The 24,947-nt window shown below is 28.1% G+C and overlaps 1 protein-coding gene across 2 annotated transcripts; it reads left to right on the forward strand.

Moving 5' to 3' along the window:
• Positions 1–444: 444 nt before the first annotated feature.
• LOC106690176 (proton channel OtopLc) lies at positions 445–23,840 on the forward strand. Of its 2 annotated transcripts, XM_014435518.3 has the most exons (13): positions 445–695; positions 6,892–7,004; positions 7,091–7,174; positions 7,252–7,366; positions 10,907–11,000; positions 12,541–12,633; positions 13,200–13,360; positions 13,833–13,980; positions 15,215–15,317; positions 16,859–16,959; positions 18,951–19,193; positions 21,007–21,199; positions 23,502–23,840. In XM_014435518.3, exons 1-13 carry the CDS (start codon positions 666–668, stop codon positions 23,788–23,790), a joined length of 1,767 nt encoding a protein of 588 aa, XP_014291004.1. In that variant the 5' UTR covers positions 445–665; the 3' UTR covers positions 23,791–23,840. The 2 variants fall into 2 exon arrangements, with proteins under 2 accessions (XP_014291004.1, XP_014291005.1); XM_014435519.3 differs by lacking the exons at positions 21,007–21,199; positions 23,502–23,840 and having other exon boundaries at positions 544–695; positions 19,076–19,191.
• The last annotated feature ends 1,107 nt before the right edge of the window (positions 23,841–24,947 follow it).

The following is a 24,947-nucleotide window of genomic DNA, read 5'->3' on the forward strand; positions in this document are numbered from 1 at the left end:
TAATTTCTTTTATTGCTTTGAAACAGACGCCATTTTTTATTCCCCCTATCTATACTTGGCAGACTCATCAGTTTTGACTATTAATTATACATAGTTTTCATTAAAGTAATCAAAAATTGGGGTGACATAACTGACTTTTTTCTCCTCTTGGGCTCTTGTACTAGGGTGCACCAATCCTCATAGAATGGGTTGAATTTCTGATATACCTCCGCCATGGAAACTTCTTTCAGAATATTTTTTTCCTGATTACTCTTAAACTAAAATTTAAATACTCAAAATGTTTACTTTTAAAGAGTTTAATAATTTAGAATAATGTAACATCCAAAATAAACGTTTTAAATAAATGTAGAAATATTTTTTATGAACTACTTTTTTGAACTCAGTTAACCTAAATAAGTGAACCTTTAACCTTTATCTGGGTCAGTTAAGGAAAAAAAATACAAGAAGTAGAGTTTTACCTTCTTCTAACCCATTGACATTTAAAACTATATAAAATGAAATCGATATCTATTGATTTGAGGAAACGTTTTCATCTTAGCAGGTTTGCTCAAGGCCACTCTGTTTTGGAGGGGATGTAACTTGGAGCAGTGCTCTGTGGTTCCCAATGTGGGATTCCACTGGTGTCAGTCAAGCAATAAGTATTGTCAGTGACATTAGTATGTAAGATGTCTGTCATGAGGAATCCTACTGTGGAGGTAATAATCATTAATATTAAACATTATGAAAGATACTGTGCTCACTAGAACTAATTTTCTGACTTCTCATTCGGTACTGTCAACTTAGTTGGAAAACAAAACTGTTGTTTACAATACACAAACAAAAAAAACAAACATATTTACTATAAACTTAAACCCTTCGTAATATTAATATTGATTCGGTAGTACTAACTTTGTGATTTTCAATCGAAATTTTAACCTGAGTTAATTTAATAAAATTTATATTTATTTATTTTTTTTATCAAGCAGTAACATTAATATTTATTATCATAATTTGAAAATTCATTTCATGTGATACAGATAATTGTAAAACTATTATTTTGTTTACTCTTTTGAAGAAATATTTCTAAATTTTTAATTTACATTAGAAAAAAAAAATCATATTGACATAAACAATAAACAGTCTGAATTTTTTCTTTTTCTTTTCTTCTTAATGTTATATCTAAATAATTTATTGATACTTAAAAATTTTAAAAATTGAAATTCTATTAATTTTTTTTTCATTACATTTTTATTTACTGTTTAAAAAACTAACGTTGATCTCTTGTATACATAAAAAGAAATATTCTCAAGTTCTTATAACTGCTTATAATTATAAATTTAGCATTTGTATTTATTGTTTTTTTATTCAAATTAAATTATAAAAACTTAAAAAATGAATTTTTTCAAATTACTTCTAATCTAGTATAAATTCCTTTCAAATATTTTATAAATTACATTAGAAAAACAATCTTATAATGTAAACAATGTAACAAATTCTATTTTTTTTTTTGTTTTTCTTAATTCAATATTTACATATTTTATTGATATTTGTATATCATTATAATTTCGAAATTCATTTCATGTGATATAGATAATTGTAAAGCTGTTATTTTCTTTGCTCTCATTTATATTAAATTATTATTACATTTCAAAATTTAAAAATATATTCCACAATTTATTGTTGTTTCTCTTTTATAAATTACATTAGAAAAAAAAATCATATTGGGACATAAACAATAAACAGTCTAAAAAAAATTGTTTTTTTTCTTTTTTCCTAATGTGATACGTAAATATTTAATTGACATTGGAATATTTTTAAAATTGAAATTCTATTATTTTTTTTATTTATTTCATTTTACATGCCTTAGCATGCCAAATTAATATTAAATATGATTATTAGTTTTTCTTAGTAAACAATTAAAAAAGTACTTTTTTTCTTAATTCACACCTGTATATTTTATTGATACTTGAGTATCATTATGATTTCGAAATTCATTTAATATGATACAGATAGTTGTAAAACTAATGTTTTGTTTGCTCTTTTGAAGAAATATTCCAAAATTTAAAAAATAGTCACAATTTGTTGTTTCTGTTATATAAATTAATTAGAAACAATAAACTGTCAAAGAAATTCATTTTTTTTTTTCTTTTCTTCTTAATGTAATACCTAAATATTTTTAAAATTGAAATTCTGTAATTTTTTTAAAATTTCATTTTACATGTATAAGCATGCCAAATTAATATTAAATTTTATTATTAATTTTTTTTAGTAAACAATTTAAAAAATAATTTTTTATTTACTGTTTAAAAAAACAAACATTGATCTCTTGTATACATAAAAAGGAAATATTCTCAAATTCAAGTTTTAAAATTCTTATAACTGCTTACAAATAATGATTTAACGTTTGTATTTATTATTTTTTATTTAAATTAAATTAAAAAAATGATATTTTTTCAAATTTCTTCTGATCTCTTATAAATTCTTTTCAAATCTTTTATAAATTAAATTAGAAAAACAAATCTTATAATGTAAACAATATAATGAATTTTTTTTGTTCTTAATTCAATACCTATATATTTTATTGATACTTGAATATCATTATAATTTCAAAATTCATTTTATGTGATAAAGATAATTAAATAACTATTGTTAATAATAAATAACTAATTTTTTGTTTGCTCTGTTGAAGAAATACTTCAAAATTTAAAAAATATTCCACAGTTTGTTCCTGTTCTATAAATTAATCATATTGTGATAGAAACAATAAACAGTCTAAACAATTCTGTTTTTTTTTTGTTTTAATGTAATATCTAAATATTTTATTAATACACGAATATTTCTAAAATTGAAATTCTATTAATTATTTTTTTCATTTCATTTGACCTGTCTAAGCATGCCAAATTAATATTAAATGATCATATTTAAATTTAATGTTCAAGTATTTAAAAAATTTTAGTTTAGTAAACAATAAAACAAATAAATTTTTAAGTACTGTTTTAAAAAACAAACACTAGTGCTCTTATCTAATGTATTTAAAAAAAAAAAAGTTCTCAAATCCAAAATTCAAGTGCTTCTTCTGATTGCATAAAAATATAAAAATAATATTTTTGTTCACTGTTTTTAAGCAAAATAAATTATTAACATTTACAAATTGTTCATTGAGATATTAATTTTATTACTAGTTTGTTTATTTTATTTATTGTTATTGCTATGTAGTACTTAGTAAAGATAAGATAACTTGATAATGTATCTTAATTAAAAGTAAAAAAAAAACAAAAAAAAAAAAAGTGTAATAATATTTATCTCCTGGAACATTTATAAAAGTTAGTCACAATAAAAGTTTAGATTTTTTGTAAATTAATAACTACTATAAGATGCCCTTAAAAATCATCTAAAATTGTATAGTAAAAAGCTTAAACAATGCAAATCCCTAAGTCAATTATGATATTATTTTTAATTTTACAATTAAAAACCTCCAGAAATAAAGCAAATAGCAATTCATTTAAAAAATTTTAATGTCATAAACAATGCTTATTTAAATTCTAAGAGTAGAATAAATGTATACTTTCAAAATCAGTTTACCAAAATTGAAAAATCTTTCTTCTGTAGGTCTGTTTCCAGTTCAAAAATGATTGTGTTTTTCTCTCAATTAATTATTTATAATTAAATTAATGTTAATTTTATTTTAATCAATTAAAATAATATAATAATTCAATTTTTAACTATTTAAAAAAATCATTATAAAAAATATTCAAAATGAACTTGATTAATCTAAATGAAATTTTACAAGATTATTACAAAACATACAATTCACAAATAAATATATATACATCACATATCAGGATCTTTATATTGTAATTGGGTCATTTTAATTTTGACTTGAAATCAATAAGTAAAATATGGAATTATTTATAATGTAACGTCACAATTAAAAACCTCTAGGAGCAAAATAAATAGTAATTTATTTAAAAACTGTTAATAATATCATAAACAATGAGTTAAGGTTTGAAATTAGAAACCTAAGAGTGGATTGTAAGTACACACTCAAAACCATATTACCAAAATTAGAAAATAATGTTTATTTTTCCTTGTTTTGTTTTTTTCTCTTAATTAAGAATTTATTCTTAAATTAAATTTATTTAAAATCAATTAAAATAATATAATAATTAAATTTTTAATTATAAAAAATTATTTTATTCAAATATTCAAATGATTAACAAATAACTAAAATTGCCATGGATACGACCCTCATTCATGAATGAACCATTCATAAATAAATATTGTATCCATGACAACTATAACTAATTTTTGCCCATCTCTGGTTGTAATGAAACTATATATAATTTAACATTACAATTAAAAACCTCTAGAAGTAAAATAAACAGTAATTTATTTTAAAAAGTTTAATAATATCATAAACAATGAGTTAAAGCAAGGAAATAAAATTTTAAGTGTGGAGTGTATGTACACTCTCAAAACCATTTTGCCAAAATTGAAAAATTATAATAATTAAAATTTTAATTATGAAAAATGTCTTTATTAAAATATCCAAATGGACTTAATTGAATGCAAATGGAATCATTTAGAAATATATTTGGGCAACTGCCAATAAAAAGAGACTAAATCTTCAATTCGCATAAAATTAACTCAGTTACTAATCATAAAGTAATAGATATTTGTGAAAATTATTTGTGTATTTAAAATAATGAAGTGGTTTAATAACAAATAACTAGTTAGTGAATTAATATTTGTACTGAAATTATAGGATCTGACCTCTGATTAAAGGTGTCAATTATTCATTGTTTCAACGGTCATCGCTATAAGTATTCTCGCTCTTGCTGTTAGTTGCATAAAATTTGAACATTGGGCTTTAATATGAAATCAGTTTAATAAAAAAATACTGAATCAGAAAATTAATTAGATATTATATCAATGAAACATGAATGGATGTCATCTTATTTAACTAATTAATCATACTAAAATCCTTGGTTCCAAACAAAATTCTTCATTAATAATTATTTAATACACTTACCATAAGAGCATGAAGTCATTAGTTATGATTTAAATTATAGAGTTAAAGTGAAATAAGTTATCAGAATCAAAAAAGATAAATTAACTTCATATACATTTTTTTATTAATATATTATTTTGCTTTAATTAAACTTTTTGTACTACAGGACTGGAAGAAAAATGACGCAACTGTAAAACAATTTTAAATTGACTTTATAGTGTTGGCTGACTCACTAATGGATTTACTAGATGTTTGTTAAACTAATATAATTGTAGTTACAGTTTTATATAATAGGTTTAACAAGGAAAGCCTGTAAAAATGACCAATGTATCACAAGAATAACCAATTTAACTAATATGTAAGATATGAACATTAAAGACAATTGAGGATTATTCTGTTGAAAGTTAATATATCCACTTTTTGTAAATAAAGATTTTTTTAAAAAATTAAAAATCTATAATCGAGTAGAAGATGGTTGGGGAGTGTGGTCAAATGATGAAATGAATAACAATAAGTGGTACTTACTTTATTGTGACAAAGTTTCAGCCAGAATTTCAGACCTTCATCAGGGCTAACTACAAACAAGATAATAGCCGTGTTAAAATATGAATAGTAATAGTGTAACAAGAATAATATGATAACAAACAGAATGTGTGTAAACTCTTAATCAAATAGCCATCACAGTGATTCACATCTTTGAGAAGTTTTATTTATGAGCTTAAAACAGGAAGAGGAGACTTAGAAGAAGATAGTTTAATCGAGCAATATTTAAAAAGCACCTGAAATTGAAAAACGGCAAGAAACCCTCCACAATCTGATGGTTTTAATGAACCTAATGGTCATTAAAACCATCAGATTGTTTTCTCTAATGTGAGTTTGATTTGTATACTCTAAATTATCTCTAAATAATTATCATAACTTTGAATCATTATAAATTATCCTATCATTGTCATCAGCGGTAATAGTCTTCCAGCAAGAAGAGGTTGATAGGTATTCCCTATGCCAACCCCTGTACCTCCTCATGTGACACTGTTTTATATACTCTCACGACTCATAGCAGAGCCATCAACTTAACTGTTGCCTACCTGCTTTTCTGCTAGTGCGAGAGATTCTGACTTCACACAGGGGATGCATATTTCAAGTTATATTACTTGTAAATAAGAATACTGTTACTTGATATCTGAGGCTCCAGAATGCGCCGCTGATATGATCGAGTCCATTAGGAGCCAGAGCCGCTTGTCTTTCATAGTCCAAGTGAGGCATCAGGTTGAACCTTCTCCCAAGATATGTAACAACTTCACTGGGACTTATACTTACTGTTTGTATACAAAGAGTAATGGGGTGGGCCCTGTCAATCATACACCATAAGAGAATGCCTTGTTTATTGACAGTGGCCATCTTTAATTTCTTCCTCTTGCACCATGCTCCTATCAGCTTGACACACTGACCTATCAATCTAGCTCTGTTTCGAGGCCACAACTGCAGCCAGTCCTCTATGTAAGCCGTGGCGGGGATAGCCTCTTCTTCAAGCACTCCCAGCAGCCCGTCAAAGACCAATAGTACTTAGCTCTGAAGAAGCCAAAATAAAATAAGAACCACTTATTAGAGTTCTTTACTCAGGAATACACTCCCCGATCCTCTTCTCCTTGACTATGATGTTTTAATTTGTCAAAAAAAAATTTATTTATAAGAAGTGGATTTGTTAACTTTTGATAACTCAATTGTCTTTAATATTAACATCTTACTATATTTGTTAAATTTTTCATTCTCGTGATCTATTCGTAATTTTTCAGGCTTTCCTTATAACCTCTGTTGACTTAACTGTTCTTCTTAGCTTATTAATCATTTTATTTTCATGATCAATAACATAGAAACTATTAATACTTATTTTGATCATCTAGATGGAAGAGGATTCCATCATAGCACTTGTTCCCTCTTCGCAACAAATCGTCGTATCTCCATCACTTCGACACTCATTCCCCAGCCTTCCTATAAATACTTCATTTACTCTAATGTAAGTCCACTTTAATTAAAGTTTATATTGTTTAAAATTTTTAATCATCATATTATTTCTAATTTTTTCACTAACTTATGTTGTAGGCTTAAGGAATCTCCAGTCATACAGCAATTGGAAACACCAGAAACTCCTGATAACAACAATTCTAAAACACCATCCTATACATTGTCAGTTATCTAAGTCATGTAGTATCACGTATCCTTTTTATTATAAAAATGATTTAAATAACAGTTATTTGTTTCAGAGATACGCTTTCAGTGATCCTGTCGGCTCTTTACTGTAAGCTTCTTATAGTTCTTGGTTTGGCACTGCCGATCACTAAGATTATCACTACAACAGTACCTGCAGAATTTTATGATGTAAAGTAGGAATAATTAAATATGTAATTCACATTCATTTTTATTTATTATAAATATACAGCTTTATACAAGAAATTATTCATAACAAAATAGTAATTGTCTATAATAGGTTTTTTTTATAGTGAAAGAGAATATTTCAATTCCCTGTAGAATTGCTAGTCCACAAAGAAGTAAATTTTTTTAGGGCTTTTGATGTAAAATTGTTTGAAAAAGATGGTGGTTAAAATTTTACCACTCCTTGAAGGTATGTAGGCCTAATATGGTAGATTTTTCAAAATGGACACCATATTTTAAATATAAATAATCAATAGAGGCATGGAAATAGAAAAAGCTGTAAGTGCCAGAAATATGAAAAATGAGATTTTAACAGGATAAGGTTGATAAAACCAGCGCAAATCGACTGGTAACCGCTGGAAGTTCCTAACTTGAACAGTTTAGTTCCTAGAGCTGTAATTTATTTATAATTTTCAAACAAAAAGCGTGGCCAGCCATCTGTTTTTATTGTTTTTCTCTTATTCTTCTTCTTCTTCTAAGTCGTGTGTGCCAGCAAGCATGAAGTCGCAGTCAGTCCATTTAGTCCACCGGCTCCTGTCCCTGGCTAGTCTTCTCATCTCCGGGATGGTGTGTCCTCTTGCTGCCCCTAGTTTTCCAATGTACTCAGACTACATGCACCCGTGTCTGCCACGAGGCCGACTGGTGGGGATTAACAATCCTCCGGTCTTCTCAGTTCAGTACACAGCGCACTTACACATAATAGAACTGTATACTATTCAGATACACTGACACTAAGGACAAATACAGTACATAGCCCAGGATCACCTCTCCTGGGAAGACTCAATGTTGGGAGTATAGCCGGCAACCTGCTGTCCTGGGGCCTCCATCACTTGGCAAATCACCCATATGGAGTATAAATGATTCATAGGATCTTTATTTTTCTCAAAAATAAGTTTTTGGTACTTACAGTCTTTTCCATTTCCATAACTCAATTGTATTCCTACAACCTAAGTTCCAGAGGTTGTTCCAATGCTCTAAAATTTGGGTATACCGTTGGGCAAAAAGTGCTATTTTAAAGACAAAAAATTTGAAAAACAGCACTAATAAAAAAAAAAAAAAGGATTACAAAATAGCACTTATATTCAATTTAGAATATATAAAAAAATTATTTCAATTAAAATGACAAAATGTCCAGAAATTGGTAGTAAGAACTTGATAACGGGCAGAAGAGCCCGGAATGTTGTTTGGTTGACATAATGAATAAAAAAGTAAAAAAAAAGGTTATAAATCCCTGAAAATAAAAAGAATAAATTTTGGACACCATATATTTTTAGATTTGTGACTCATTAAATGTACTATAAAGTAGTTTATGTTATTTAACTACTTGTAATAGTTATTGGCTATAAACCTAAAAATATACGGCAGCCTTTTGAAAAGTAGATATATTAGGCATCTGCACCCCCAAATAATGGTCAACTTTTTATCATTGTTTTTGAACATTTATTTATAAATAAAATTTAGTGAAGATATTAAGTTCAGCATCATATTATATAACTTCAATATGCTTCCGTTGATGGTTAAAATAACTTGTTCTTTTTTTTTAAAGAAGAATGAAATTAAGATTCATTTATTTCTTCTGCCACGAGGCCGAATGGTCAAAAAGCTAAGAGTTTAGAATGTTTACATCTTCTGAACTGTAAATACTGTTCGATTATTCAGTGTTAGAGCTACAATATTGTCCCCAAATCGACAAAAATGGATATTGTTTTACCTCTGGACCCTTCTTATATCAGTAACCAAGAGTAATTAAATGCTGGAATGATTATGTGTAGATTATCCGCACTGTCACAACATTAAACAGATATATGAGATTAGTTGATGAATCATGTTGTTGATGGAGAGTTCAAACCTGGAGTGTCTCTTAATAATGTTCTCTAGGTGGCTGTGTTTAATTAATTAGATCTGACCCCAATAGGAGATGAGATATACTCAGTACCAGAAGGCTTCGACAATGCGTGTTGAGCTAGGAGATGAATTGACAGATGAGTTTTACTGGAACAAGTCCTTACATGATAGAAACTTCACTCCATAGGGAACTAGCCTATGGTTGTGAAGAGGATGACAAGTCCTATAGGATCTAAGGAACTAGCTTACGATCGTGAAAGAAATAGCAAGTCTACAGGAACTAACCGTAGGCCCTTACAAAGGGAAGAATAGAGGAGAGATCCAGGAAAAGCAGAGTAAAATAATAATCCCATACAAATTTCCAAAAATAGCATTAGAATTTACTGATCTATAAAATGATCGTCACTCACTGTCATGACAGGAGGTGGTTTTCTGAAGGTGAACTTCACATATTTTTTTTTCTGATCCTTATAAAACAGAAAAAACATTAAATTAATAGGTTGCCTTACGCTACATAATTCAGATTGGATATTACCTTTTTTTACCAGTGGTACTTTAAGGTATATGGTGAAATACTTATCTGGTGTTTTGATGTGTCCGTTCCATGTGTATTCGATTAGAAAATATTTGGAGGTGAGGGGCCTCCTCGTGATGGTTAAATAGAGAATAGGAAATAAAACAGTAAGTAGCTATAGACGAAAGATAATTGTAAATAATAAAAAATAGTCAGAAGTTGAAAAATAGTAGGGATGAGGAAGGGGGTGCGAGAGAAGAAAGGAGTTAAAGGATTATGTTTATATGAAAGGAATATGGTCCGGGTGCGATCAAAAGAACTCAAATAGTAGAATTATACTATTTTATTGAGCCAACGTTTCGCCCCACGTTGTAGGGATTCGTCAGGGCTATTTTGACGGCAGTCAAAACAAAAATTGCATTTAATAAAATAGTATAATTCTACTATTTGAGTTTTTTTGACCGCACCCGGACCATATTCCTTTCATCTCTACACACGGTCAATCAATAATCTTCGATTATGTTTATAGTGTGTTAGGACCCTTTCCTGCCCTGCCACCTCCCAGGAAGGAGGGATGGGGCACAGTTTGGTGTTTTAAGCTGCGCTTATTTATTTCTCATGGTCTATTAAACTCCATCGACAGATGCTCTATTTAAGACATTAGTTTAATCTTCAGGGAATCAGAAAATTTAATGATTCAAATAATATATTTAGGAATATTACAACATATAATGTGGTTATTAATTAGTACGATCAAAGGATTTACAAGAAATAAATATTTCAATGTACAATGTTTGCCACACAACTGTAGTAGTTCTCATTGTAGCAGCTAGGTAACATCATGTCAATTTTTAAATGGCGTCTTGAGAGGTGACTAAAAAATAGTAGCAACATCACTACAATATCATACTCAAGAATCAGAGCAAGGCTTTTAAGGCCTTCAAGTCCTTTTGGACGGAGGGATTCATTTTTATTATTTCAGATAAAATAATAATTATACATTTAAAGTTAATTTCATTTTAGTAAATGTAGCATTATTATAATAACTAAAGTACTTTATTATGATTAAATTAATTCATTTTCAAAAATTATATGTATGAAATCAATTGATAAATGTTTTATTTCAGTTCTTCTACATATATTTATATGGAGGAAGTCTAGCTTTTATTTTAACTGTGCATGTGATCTCATTTAAGAAGAAAACTGTAAAGAAAATAAAGAGTAAGTAAACATTTTAAATAGATATCTTAAGTCTTCTTATAATTATAGTTATTTTTAACCCTACAAAACAAAAAAAAAGTAACTAAATCAGTTCCCCCCATTCAAAAAAGATAATTGTGACGCAGAAAAACACACATTAAGACAGATGAATAGCCAAAAATACTTTTTTTGGTCGCTAAGAATTTTTTTTTTTTTTTTCGTTTTCCTCGGTAAGGGTGGCATTGGTTTTTTCTATACAGCCAAATATTAATTAAATATATTCTATGAAATTTCTGTAGGACTGTTTCCCCTTAGTTACTACTATTATTATTAAGTTAAATATATCCGATTTATTAATATACTATACCATAACTATATCTATAGATTTTAAATATTGATGGATGTAACATATTTTTGTATAGTCTGTTACTTTTAATATACTATAATAAATAAACTTTTGATTTATATTTAGATCTTTGAACAATATTTCTAATTGTTTTTTGTATGCCAGACATTCAAGTATAATATGTTTAAGGGTTTCATTACCACTACAATTCTCATATTGAAAAGTTTCAGTTATGACTATTTTATGCAAGTAGTTATTGCAAATTCCATGATTAGTCGTAAGTCTAATATAAATTTTTATAATGTCTTTTCTTAAGTTTACTTGTAAAAACTACAGTTTTTGAATGATATGAGGAAATATATTTGAGTTGAACTGCCCGGTGGAATTCTCCTGATATTATTTTTGCCAGTTTTCTATCTTATCTAATTTAATCATTTTATAGTAATTGGTGTAAGGCAACTTAGTGGCTGGTTGACTTGTAAAGGCTAATTTAGCCATTGCCAAATGCCTTGTTATCTGGGACCCCTGCGTGACCCTTAATCCATTTAAATATTTAAAAAAAGATAAAATATTAAAAAAATGTACATACAAAATTTCTTTGGCTACAATATTTTCCTAATTATAAGAGATAGTTGACCGTGGATGATGAATGAGGAGAAGATGGTTGGAGGTGCGGTCAATGAAAAACACAAATAAGTTTGATTAACTTATTTTAATGTGCCAACGTTTCTGCTAGAGTTTATAGCCTTCTTCAGGGCTAAAAACAGAACAAGATAACAACCACAGTAAGTATAGAAAAATAAAAAATAAAAAGGAAAGTATAAACAGAATAATTTTACACATAAAATGAATAATTTTACAAAATAGAATTAATCCAATAAAATTTTTCATTTTATGTGTAAAATTATTCTGTTTATACTTTCCTTTTTATTTTTTATTTTTCTATACTTACTGTGGTTGTTATCTTGTTCTGTTTTTAGCCCTGAAGAAGGCTAGAAACTCTAGCCAAAACGTTGGCACATTAAAATAAGTTAATTGAACTTATTTGTGTTTTTCATTGACTGCACCCCCAACTATCTTCTCCTCAATATTTTCCTAGTTTTATTGTTATAGTATATTACATAATAGTGATAATTAACATTAACTCTCATTAATTAGCAATAGCAATAACAACCAGCATATACTTTAGTTTTGATAAATGCTTAAAACTTTTAGGTAAATATTCAAATAATGAAGCTGTGAAAAAAAATCGTAAACAAGCAAACACAAACCACTATGGAAGTTTCTACTTGAGGCTGGGCGCTTCGAGTAAGCATATCAAACTATTTTCTATCAGAGAATTTTTCTAAAATATTAAGTAAGAAAATATGGGGTAAGAGCACACTAAATTTTTCAGAGTATAACTTGAAATGTCATCTTTATTTTCCTATTTTTTTTAAAAAAGTTCTTGTGACATTAATGTTTTAACTAGTAGATCCTGCAATTGTTCTTCGGTAGTTTCTAGATTTAGGGATGTAGATAGATTAATTGAAAGTTTAATATATTTAGTTTTTTATTCAGTGGATTAATGATTTTAATTGTAATTTTTTTACCTATATATGAAATATATAGTAAGGGAAAGTATTCGTACGAGATAGAGTTTTTGTTTTTGTAGCTCTCTTTATATTCTCATCCTTATTTTTTTTTAAATATAACATATTATTAATTCTACATGTTGATTCAAGTTAAATTCTTCTCCTTTTTTTTTTTTTAACAATCTAATTTTTGTTTTGATTTAATGCTGTCAGTTTTTTTATTTTCTGTGATCCTCACCCTTGAAACACTCTTACCCCACGTTATCTTACTTGATTACAAATTATTTTTTTCTATTACAGGTTTCGGTATCGGAAGTATGGTTTATTCAGGTCTGGAGTTGGGAGAGTATTTCCTGATCGCTGGAACAGCATGTAACAGTATTATAATAAGTGCTATTAAACCAGTGCTTAGAATGATCTTTGCATTACTGCAAATACATTTTATATTTCTGAGTGACATTGTGAGTATATAAGTTCAATATAATGCTCTTTTCGTAGGAAGATGATCCAGGGGCGGTAAAAAAAATATACAAAATAGCAAAAAAAACTACATATTATTAGACCTTCATTGAATCTAGAAAACTGAATGGATTCTGCTCATGATGAATCCAGAGAGGTGAATGGATTTAGTGCATGAAGAAACCCTGCAATGTGGGGCGAAATGTCGGTACTAATAAATAATTTTTTTTTTGCTATTTTTGTATCTGTTTTTGACTGCTACTTATATATTATTAACATTTAAAATGACTTTTTTATTAATGTTTTTTTCTGAGTCTAAATATAATAAAACTGTTATAATGTTTTTCTCAATATATAAGTCCCCTACAGTTGCTTAAAGGGATGCTACACATAAATAACTATCTAAATGATTAAATACTTAGTTTTACTATAGTTAAACTCCGTATGTACTTTATAATTTTTTTTTTTTTCTAGAACGTAAAGAAGGCTCGATTTCCATCTATAACGAGAATGTGCCTAGGACATATGTTAGCTACTAACATTGCGGAATGGCTTTCTGTTGTGGTCGAGGAAACCAAACACGAGATCCATCATCTCCATTCTATTGATAAACACCACAATGGTTTGAATTGTCTTTATTATTATGCCATTATATTATTGTTTTTGGAATAAAAAAGAATAATTAAATATTAAGTGGGAGTGGGAGTGGGTAACTCATTGGTAAGGCACTGGGCTATAAACTCCAAGGACCCAGGCTTGAATTATTTTCTGTTTTACTCTAATAGCTGGACCGTCTGTAGCTCAGAGGAGTTGAGGCGTAGGTTTTTGCAACCTAGGAACTGCGCCGGTTCGAATCTTGCCTGGGGGTCGACTTTTATTTCTGTGGTGGTCCCAAGAAAAGAATTATAAATAAAAATAGATTTAAAAGAAATATACTAGAGAAATATAAATGTTGATAATAATTTTGACAGTGGCAAACCCATTTCAAACAGTCTCTTTGCTAACGTCGACTATTGCCACTGAAGAAGTTAATAATCTTGCCACCACAACAGGAATGGTATAATTCAAATTAATATATAATACACAGTGGTAATATATGATTATTTTTTCTTTTATTGTTTTTCCTTGATATATTTTCACTTTTTTTTTCTTTTTCGTTATTTCCCTATATATATCTCTCTCTCTGAACATATTTTCTCTCTAAACGCAATATATTGTTTTTTCAATATAGTTTTTTTTTAATATAGCACAAATAGGTAATGTTTAATCAGAATTTAAAAACAAAACACAACAAATATTTCCAAGGCATACAAGATAATAAATGCATTAAAATATAAAATAAAATAAATTTTGTTGGAGTTAGAAATACATAATATCTATTAAATAAATCATTTGATTTTTTTTTTTTATAACATTTTAAATAAATACATAAAAAAGTATTTTTATTTTATACTTTTTTCACATATAAATGAACAAACTTATAATTTAAAAAAATTGAATCAACACTTAGCATTACTGGGGATGTAAAAGAAAACAAAAGTGTAGCCGGTCAAAATATGGCTCATGACCAGTGATGTTATAAGACTCATAGCACCTAATTAATAAAAAAATTGAGTTCTCTGAAAAAGAATTATTTTTTAAAACTTCAAACTGTCCAATTTCAAACACCATTTTTCCCAATACTTTCTGTAATCCGAACTTTTCAGTAAAATCACAACATAACTAAAATCACTTATATATAAATATCAACTATTGATTAAAAAAGAGGATATTAAAATATATAATATAATAAATATAAATATAAAGAAAACATATAAATGATAAATAAATAAACTGTGTAAATATTTCCTTTTCAGATGATATACATAGTTACAACACCGAGAACTGTACTAACTCTACCTCAGGGGTTCTATTGAGTGGAGCTACTGCTTATCTCTTCCCGTGTGCAATCGAATATAGGTAAATTTAACAATGCATTTGATATAATTTTTATTTAGCAAATCATGAACTTTTTTTTCAAGATTTACCTTTAGTGTGCTTCAAAGTACTCTATATATCCCACCATTATAGCAAGTTAGCGTGGCTCTTTCCCTATGGCTCGTCCCTAGCATGTTTCCTTAAGTCCCATCACTTACATTCTCCTTTGATTGAAATCCTCAGTTGATTTACTGGAAACAAAAAAAGATCCAATAGGGAACTTGAAATCCCTACCTTATAATATCTGCTATATTTGATTCCCTATTCTTAAACCAACCTTTCTCTTTCAGAATCTTATAGTTTTAACCTGAGAAATTATTTCACATATTTTCAAACTCACATTTTTTGCCTATTTAATTTTATGAGACGGTCGGGGGTGCAGTTAGTAAAAAAGTACACAAATGAACAAAAACTTATTCATTTGTGCCAATGTTTCGACTTGATTTTCAAGCCTGAAAAACAAAACAAAAATAGAGATAACAACAATAACTCAGAGAAACCTAAAAAAAAAAAAGGAAAATAATAAACAAACAAATTTGTAAATATAATATACAATAAAGTAAATAGATAGTAGTTGATTAATAACAATAGAAGTAGATAGTAGTTGATTCCTTGATTGGTTTTCCTACACGTATCTCTATCTAGGCAGTCGGTATCTGAAATTTTAAGTCTTTTTAGTTCCTCTCTTGTTTGCCTCGTGTATCCTCCTATGTTTTTGTAGCTAAATTTTTTTTTGAAGATCTTCTTCAATCTTTCCTTCTTCGTCCTCTTCATGTGCCCATAGAACATCAGCCTTCTGATTCTCATCTCGGCTTCCAGGTCTTTGATTGAAATATTTTATTATAGAGGTAAAAATTATACAAAATAAATGATAAAAAAAATTGATTTAAGTTTATTTCATTATTTTTAATTATTACTTATTTATTTTATAATGTTAATTCAATTACTCATCATTTAAATTTTTTTCCACACCTTTCGTTACGGTTATTTCTTTATTTTTTTGTCATTTATTTTTATAATCTTACTTAAATAATATAATACTTTATGTTCTTTTAGTATCAACTACTACCTCCTTAATTTATTGTTATGTATATTTTCAAGTTTTTATTTATTATTATTTTATTTTTATTTTTATGTTCCTCTGAATTAAGGTTGTTATTTAGTTATGTTTTTCAACCTTGATCAAGGCCTGAAATTCAGTTCGAAACATCGGCACAAAGGAATAAGTTTTGTTTATTTGTGTATCTTTGCTGAACGCACGCACGCAATCAATAAAAATATGTAAGAAGATAGTTGGGTAACTATCTTCTCACATATTTTTATTGATTGTGAGAAATTTAAATGACACTATCAGCTTAGTTTTCTAGTGTAATATTGATTTATAATTATTATTCCAGTTTCATAATTACATTATCAATGATTATTAATTCTTCTATTTGTATATGTAAGCTATTTATTGTTTTGGGGTGGCCCCAAAAAGAAATAAATATGTTATTATTATATTGTTTTTATTTTTTTATCAGCTTAATATGTGCTGTAACTTTAATAGAAATGTGGAAGGATGTGCATATTGGACCGCCCATTAAAACTGAAGAGAAACCTGAAAAGGAGATTTTAACAAAGCGTAAGCTAAATTTTAACTAAAATTTATTTATTTCAAATTTTCTATCCTTTTAAAATTCAAAGTGAATATAATTATTATATAGAATAATAAAAAAATAACATATAAAGATATAAGTGTTTTGGAATAAATCATTGTTAGTAGATTTTTTAATAAAAAAATATTTTTTTACAAAATGAAAGCTTATGGCTAAAAAGGTGTATGACATAATGGTGTGTTTCTAAGGCAAGAGATGGCAGCACTTCTGACATCTTCGATTATTCTGCCTTTTATTAGGAAAAAAAAGTGCAATTTTTAATTCAAAACATGCATTTTTTTCTGTAGGTTTAGAAATTTTTTTTGTTAAAATTTTAAATCTTAAATCTTTAATTTTGAAAATTTTACAAAAGTTAATTGAGCTTCAGTGTAGAAAAAATCTTGAATCAAAATTATTTTTCAGTTTTCAATTTCATCCAATGGTTCGATTGGAAACAAAATAAAATAATACATATCAAATAAAATAATGAACAATGACTTATGAAGGGAATAATAATGATAAGAATTTATAACTAATAAATTTATGAACACGGAGCTAATAAATTACTAAGAATAAAGTTAAGCAAAATAAAGTAAAGTAAATAAATAATGTAAATACATAAAATAAGTAAGGTAATAAGTAAATACATAAAATAATAAGTGATGGGGGTGTATAAAAAAAACAGTTTTTTCAGCCAAATATTTGTATTATTATTTATTTGAAATAAAACACTAACAAATACAGTATACTGTAATACTCAAAGTATAGTCTATTGTTATCTTGAATTTGATAAAACGCTCATTTTTATTTTGTTATACACCCCATTAAATTGCTGTGTACGATTCATCTTCGGATCCCAAGGGATGCCTCTGTTTCCTGTTTTTATGCAGAGTTGAAGTGGCTTTATCCTTCCTACCGTCATAAGTATTTCCTGGCATCCTTCATCTTCCAAGTAATCCAATCCCGCCGTCCTTCATTCATCTCTGAGCTCCTTCCATTCAAATCCTCTATTCGTTCCCGGTTTTCAGATTTATACACAAGGCCCGAACCGCTGCTTTTGATAGATCGTTCATTATCCGAGCCTCATTCTTATGGAACTCCATCCCTTCCAACATCCGTCACTCTAATACCCTCCCTAATTTTAAATCCCACCTGTTCAATCATTTCTTATCCATTCAGAACCCATAAAATTGTAAATCATTATAATTGTAAATATGTATGTAAACAATTATGTCATTCTTAATTATTTTTACATCGTTTTCTTTTCTCTTTTTTATTGTTCAACTGATAAAAGTGAGAAAGTAACTTATAATTATTTTTTATAATGACTATTTATATTTCTTTGTATTTTTGTTTAAGTATCTCTGAGGCTCCTCATCCCTCATATTTATATTTCTCTGTATTATTCTAAAGGGACTCGTCCCAGAATAAATAAAGTATTATTATTATTAAATAAAGTGATAAGCAATAAAGTACCAAGTAAAGAAATAAAGTAAAGTAATTAAACGAATCTAATAAATTCTTGAGAAGTATTAGTCGTAAATTCTTATTATTATTCTTTGAATATATATCGAATCAAGGTCACTAAGTGCAGAAAAGAAAAAATTAATAGCAGTTATTTGGTCAATAAAAATTATTAAGATTCATAAAACTAAGCAAGAATCAAGCAAAAGATTTTTTTTTAATTTCCTTTGAGATTGCTATACTTATTAGTTGTTCTGCTAGACGATTGAACAAACATGGTACAATAGGGTTCAAAGTGCATTTCCAAAATCTATTGTTACATGGTGGTTCGATGATTTTAATTTTTTTTTAAAACATTTTATAAACAATTTTTTCTTTTCTAAATAAATTTGAGTATAATTTTACCATATAGTGTGTTTACTATGAAACGCACTAAATTTTATTTATGTATCGCAATGTAATTGTTATATTAATTTGTATGAATATACTTCTTTGAATAAATTTTAATTTTCAGAAGAAAATAAACAGTATTCTGTGGATTGCACGAATTCTGAAAATGGACTAGTAGGTGGATTGCTTATTAACGTATATACACTAATCAGTTTATTGGTGTTTTTTGCTTTACATGAAACACGACAGGACGCTGCCTATTGGTGTCTTACAGTTTGCGATACCATTCTAAATTCCACGTCTCTCTTGGCTATTGCCATCGCATCTTTCGAGATGCGCAACATGGCTTACTGTGTACATAGATTCAGTGAGTATTATTGGCTGATATATTTATGTTTTAAGTCAATGTATCTATTAAAAATAATTGTAGAAAATTTTGTCGGTACACATTTGCTTACTTAACCTTTTAGTATAATTAACCATTATTCAAACACTAAGCCACAAAAATACAAAAGTATTCCAATATGTAAAAAATAATTCAATGGTCATCATAATTCAGGTTTAAACCTATTGAATATTTATTGCGAGCACTTTGGTTCCCAACAGTTATTTTATGTCAACCAGCTACAGTTCAAACGCAATTTTTCAATGAAATAGCATACCATTTTTTTTTAAATACTAGTAAGTAATTATAAATTGTTATTTGAATTATAATATTTTTGCAGATTTTCACTTTAGTTTTTTCTATTTGTATTTTTTGTTACTTTTATCAGCTGTTAATTGAATTTATCTTTTGAACTGTAAAGTTACTGGAAATTAATAATTTGTATTAAATTATTAAGTAAAGCATTTTAAACAAAGGAAGTAAACTGCCAAGAGAAAACAGTTTTCCTGCAGCTATCTGTCTCATGTAGAATAAATTAAGGCTTCTCATGGTAGTAATTCCTGTCTCCTGGCTCAGTACGTTTACTTGCACCTGGGCACTCTATGTTATCAGGGTTATATTCTTTGTTATCATGGGTATACTCTTGTCACTTACGAACTAGATTCCACTTAAGAAGTTTCACTGAGCACAAAGTCTCTATAAGCTATAAACATTTGTCTTATTAATACGCTAATATTAGCCCAATATACTATTAAGATTTTATCAATCTCACACATATTTATAATCGAACACCAATTTATCATTAAAAAAATAACGGTTCCTATTGATTAAGTGATATATTACAATGTGCTTCAGATAGAAAACAGTTAGGTTTTTTGACTATTTTAGACAGTTTTAATTTTTTTTTTTTTTTTTTTTTTTTTCCGAACCCTCTAAAACAGAAATAAAATGTGAGTTAGTAGTGCATTACTGTGTAGAAAGAAAAAGTAATTCGTGTTGTGTCTTACCTTTTACTACCTTTGGTATTTAAAGGTTACCTGTTATATTTAATTTTACATATGAGCTATCCGTTCAGCAACTATTTGAGTCCGGTGGTGAGGGGCCTCCTCGTGTTATATCGCATATAATATATAAATAAAAATAAAGATAAATAAAAATAAAAATACAAATAATAAAGACAATAGATAATAGTGAAATGATAAGAGAAACAGTCTGAAATCAAAAGAAGTGTGGGGGAGGGGGTTGGGGTGCATCAGTAGATGGAGCTATGAGGTGATGTTAATAGGGTTTTTGGGACCTTTCCTGCCCTGCCACCTCGCAGGAAGGCAGTTTTAATTGGCTAACATTGTAGAACTTTTTAGATTAATAGTAAATCCTTTTATATGAGAAGATGGTTGGGGGTGCGGTCAGAAAACAACACAAATAAGTTAAAAAAATTATTTATCCACGTTCAACTATCTTCTCATCATTGTAAATCCTTCATTATCGCCCAGATAACATAATCATTAACTGGGTACATTTAAAATTAATACAAATTAGGAGAAATAAAATAATATTGAACTTAGCCTATGATCTAAAAATGAATGGAAAAATTTAGGTACAGCTAAAATTCTGTGATCCTGACAAGGATGTTTGCTTAATAAACCCAACCTTAGGAAAAAAAAAAGATTCACACTCATAACATTTACTGAACCATTTTAAGGTTACACACAGATAATGTTAAAATTATACTTAGATAAGATAGATTTTTTAAAATAATCATAAACATACTTATTTACATAAATAACATTTTTAGATTCAAAAGGTTCATTGAAGTTGGGACTCGATATCTCTCTCCTTTTGAAGGCACAGTTTGGAGTTTATTTGTATTCAGTATTTTCGGCCATTGCTTGCTATTTCACACCGGAAGCGTCAATATGGCCTGACTTATTTACAATTACTCAGACTTCGATTCAAACCCTCTTTATATTAGATAGTTGGTGGAAAAGGTGAGTTTCTATCCTTTTTTTAAATATTTATTTATTGCTATTTACAACTGTACATTATAATACATTTAGTAAATCTGATCTAAGTTAAATTGGAGTGTTACAGGTGTTTAGAGAAACTACCCATTGGTAGCACTCTATATCTATCTTTAAAATAATTTAATAAAAACTAAATACTATTAAAACATTTTCAAAAGGGTGAAATGTTAAATCAATTACATTACTTCAAAATCTTTCTTACTGTGGATGTTTTGAGCTATAGTAAAAACATATGTGTTTATATGTTTGATATGTGGATATCATATATCCTTTTTTTGGCAGGATGATAATGGATTAAGTGGTGGATATGAAAAACATGTAAAAAATGTGGAATAACGAAAAGATTATATTTGAGCTTGAAAAGTCCACTGTAATAAAGAATTTAAGAAATAAGGATTGAATTTGTCATTTAAATAATAAAATTAATATATCCAAAACATGTTTTTTTATAAATCGGAGTCCAGGTTAAAAAGAAAAATGAGTAAAAAACTTTATTATATTTACTTTCAGGAATTCATTTACACACTTTATTCACTTCTTTATTCTTTTAACATTTGTTAAATAGTTAAAACTGTTTTATTCTTGACCGCAGTCTTGATCATCTCCATTTAATTTTCTACGTTGTTTGCATGGAAATTTGGATAAGTAAGAGGACAGAAGGAGGGAAGTGCATTTGAAAAGGCAAACATTGTGTTAATTATAATATTTTATAATTAATTTGTAAATAGTATTTAGTTAGTATTAGTGTTTAATTTAGTTACATTTATTTATTTTTTTATATTTGTGTTGTTATAATTAAGAAATAGGGACGGTCGCTAAGGGTTGATATTGATCCCAGGGACCCCGCTGTCACCCGATTTTATGAAGGGTTGAAGTGGCTTTACCCCTCTTTCGTCGTAAATATTTCCTTGCTTCCTTTCTCTATCAAATTATCCAGTCCTGCCTCCATCGTATATCTCAGATAACTTTCAATTTAAGTCCTCAGTGCATTACCGCAGTACCCGCTCACGGCCTTCAGACTTTTATGTAACTACCCATCGAACTGCAGTCTTTGATAGATCTTTCCTCATCCTTTCATTTATTCGTCGTTCTGATACCCTTCCAATCTTCAAACCCCGTATCTTCGACAACCTTCTGTCCACCCAATTCCGGAAGAATAACAATTGAAAGTTTCAAAAAAGCTTTATATATTTTCTGTTTTTTATGTCTTAGATTTTTGTTTATAATTGTAAATATGTACACTAGCAGAAATTATATCTTTTCATTTATTATTTTTTAGTTTAATTATATTTAATTTTTTATCATTTTTTTTTCTTTTTATTTCATCTTATGTTTTAAGATATGACAAGTGGTTTTATTTTATTTGTTTTATCATTATTTTATATATTCTGTTAATTATTGTTGTTTATATGTATATTTTTAAATTCACTGTATTATTTTATTTTATGACATCTTATAATTTCATCTCTATTTTGTAATTTACTCTAAAGCTCTAAAGCCTAATTTTGACACCTGTAAATTATTCTAAAGGGATCAATCCCAGAATAAATAAACATTATTATTATTTACTGATCGAAACTTTAACACCTCATTCTTTGACTCATCAGAAGGAGGAGATCCCATTCTTTATCAACATTTATTTTAATTTTTTGTTCATCTGAAGTATATATTCTAATTTTACCAGGATTTGGACTAATTTCACATATTATCAGACAAGCGAGAGGAAAAAACGAAACATTTGGTAATATTGGTATAATTTATGCTATAGTATCAATTGGAATCATAGGTTTTATTGTATGAGCCCATCATATATTCACAGTAGGAATAGACGTAGATACTCAAGCCTACTTTACATCTGCTACAATAATTATCGCTGTACCAACAGGGATTAAAATTTTTAGATGGTTAGCTACAATACACCTTATCAACAAATTGATAATTCGTAAATTGTCGCATTTACGAAATTCCTCTCTTGGTGAATTTTTAAATCCAATTATGTCAACTTACAAATATCTAGTAAATACATTACAGTACTTTCCTTATCTAGTGTTGGAAGAAATTATGTTTAAAGAATTTAGATATTGTTTTCGAAAACTGACAACTTTTTTAAAATGTTTTAATTAAGCATGGTTCTAACTTGTGTAAAAAATTGTAAAAACAAGAACGCATTTATACTTTTTAATGGGCAAAGACCTCAAAACTAAATAATTGTATTACCTTCCTTTTTGTAGATAATTAAACTGAATTATTACATTTATTGTTATAGATGCCTAACACCAAGAGAGCAAGACAAGAAGCCAGGAAGGCAAAGCTTAACATATTTACGTTTGGTAAATATAGCGATGTGGACGACAACTATAACGGAGAGGAATAGAGCGGAGCTGAGACCACTTCAACTCGCCTTCTATGGAAAATGGCCATGGACAATAATTACTCACGCTTCCATGCCTCTTGTTGTTTTTTATCGTTTTCATTCAACGATCTGTTTCTTTGAAGTATGGCGAAATGCTTACAAAGGAATACATACCATCCCTGACACAGAATTAATGTTTTGATACTCACAGAATAATTATTTTAATTTATGAATTAAATTATTAATTTTTAATGTTTTTTTTTTATTTCCATTTTCCTGAAAGTTAAATGTATATATACAGGAATATAGTCACCATAGTTGGGTGGTAGTTAATAAAGGTACAAAATAGTAAAATCATTATCATTATATTAGTTATATATTGGTTACCATAAAATAGTTTTTTGCTGGAAGATCGCTGTTATAGTTTGATCTCGAAATAGTTTTTTAATATGTTGTACCTTTATTGATCACCATCCTCGGACTATCTTCCTACTACTCGATGCCATCTTATAAAGGGCCAGAGCAGCTGATCAAATGATATATATATAGAGAAGGACCAATAAAGACATTCTATTACTGGAAACCGCGTGAGTCTTACCCTTTTTTTCTCTTTTTACAGTTTGGACTCCACGATACTTAACTGGTACTGAAACTAATTTTTCTTTCTCTTATTTTTTTTTTCTTCTACACGGATTTAGTGTGATATTCAGTTTTGTAATCATTTATTTATCTGAGACAAAAATGGATAACAACACCATATTATGAGCCCCAGTTCTGACTCTATCCTAGGATAACTTACCACCGCCAGTTCCACCAGTGTTAGCCAGAGTCACGGCACAAGATCTGTGAAAAGTTTTATTGGACCTCAAAAGGTTCACTGGGAAACTTAACCCATTTCTGAAAGGAGGCGATAGGCTGATGGAGATAAAAAGGATACGAAATGACTCGCAAAGTTTCCAGTAATAGAATGCCTTTATTGATCCCTCTCCTCCATATTTAAATTATTTGATCAGATGACTCAGGCAGTAACTTTTGTGCAAAATGCTCTCTTTTTTCTCTATACAGCTAATTGTTGTATTAATTTGTTTAACATCATAATTCCAACACGTAAAGGGAAAAAAACAAAACAAGATACTACAAAATCACATTTTATTATATTAACATTTATAACATTATCAGTACATATATTAATTCGTGTTCAGTGCTAAAACATGTACTGTTGTAAAACCACTTAGAAATATGACCTATGATTTTGAAAAAATACCAAACATTCTATCATCACATTTTTATTTCTAAGTATTATATATGGCTCTTTTGATTCAGAAACTTAATTTCACCACAGGAATGATTTTTATTTAT

Source organism: Halyomorpha halys, unplaced genomic scaffold, assembly GCF_000696795.3.
Source record: "Halyomorpha halys isolate HHAL.00 unplaced genomic scaffold, Hhal_1.1 Scaffold1603.1, whole genome shotgun sequence".
Lineage (NCBI taxonomy): Eukaryota > Metazoa > Arthropoda > Insecta > Hemiptera > Pentatomidae > Halyomorpha > Halyomorpha halys.

Bases quoted from the DNA above. Each gene is read 5' to 3' on its own strand.
- LOC106690176 (XM_014435518.3), top strand. From the start codon at position 666: ATGTCTGTCATGAGGAATCCTACTGTGGAG. The intron at 12,634-13,199 runs GTAAGCATATCA...TTTCTATTACAG, and splicing joins CTTGAGGCTGGGCGCTTCGA to GTTTCGGTATCGGAAGTATG. The intron at 13,361-13,832 runs GTGAGTATATAA...TTTTTTTTCTAG, and splicing joins TTATATTTCTGAGTGACATT to AACGTAAAGAAGGCTCGATT.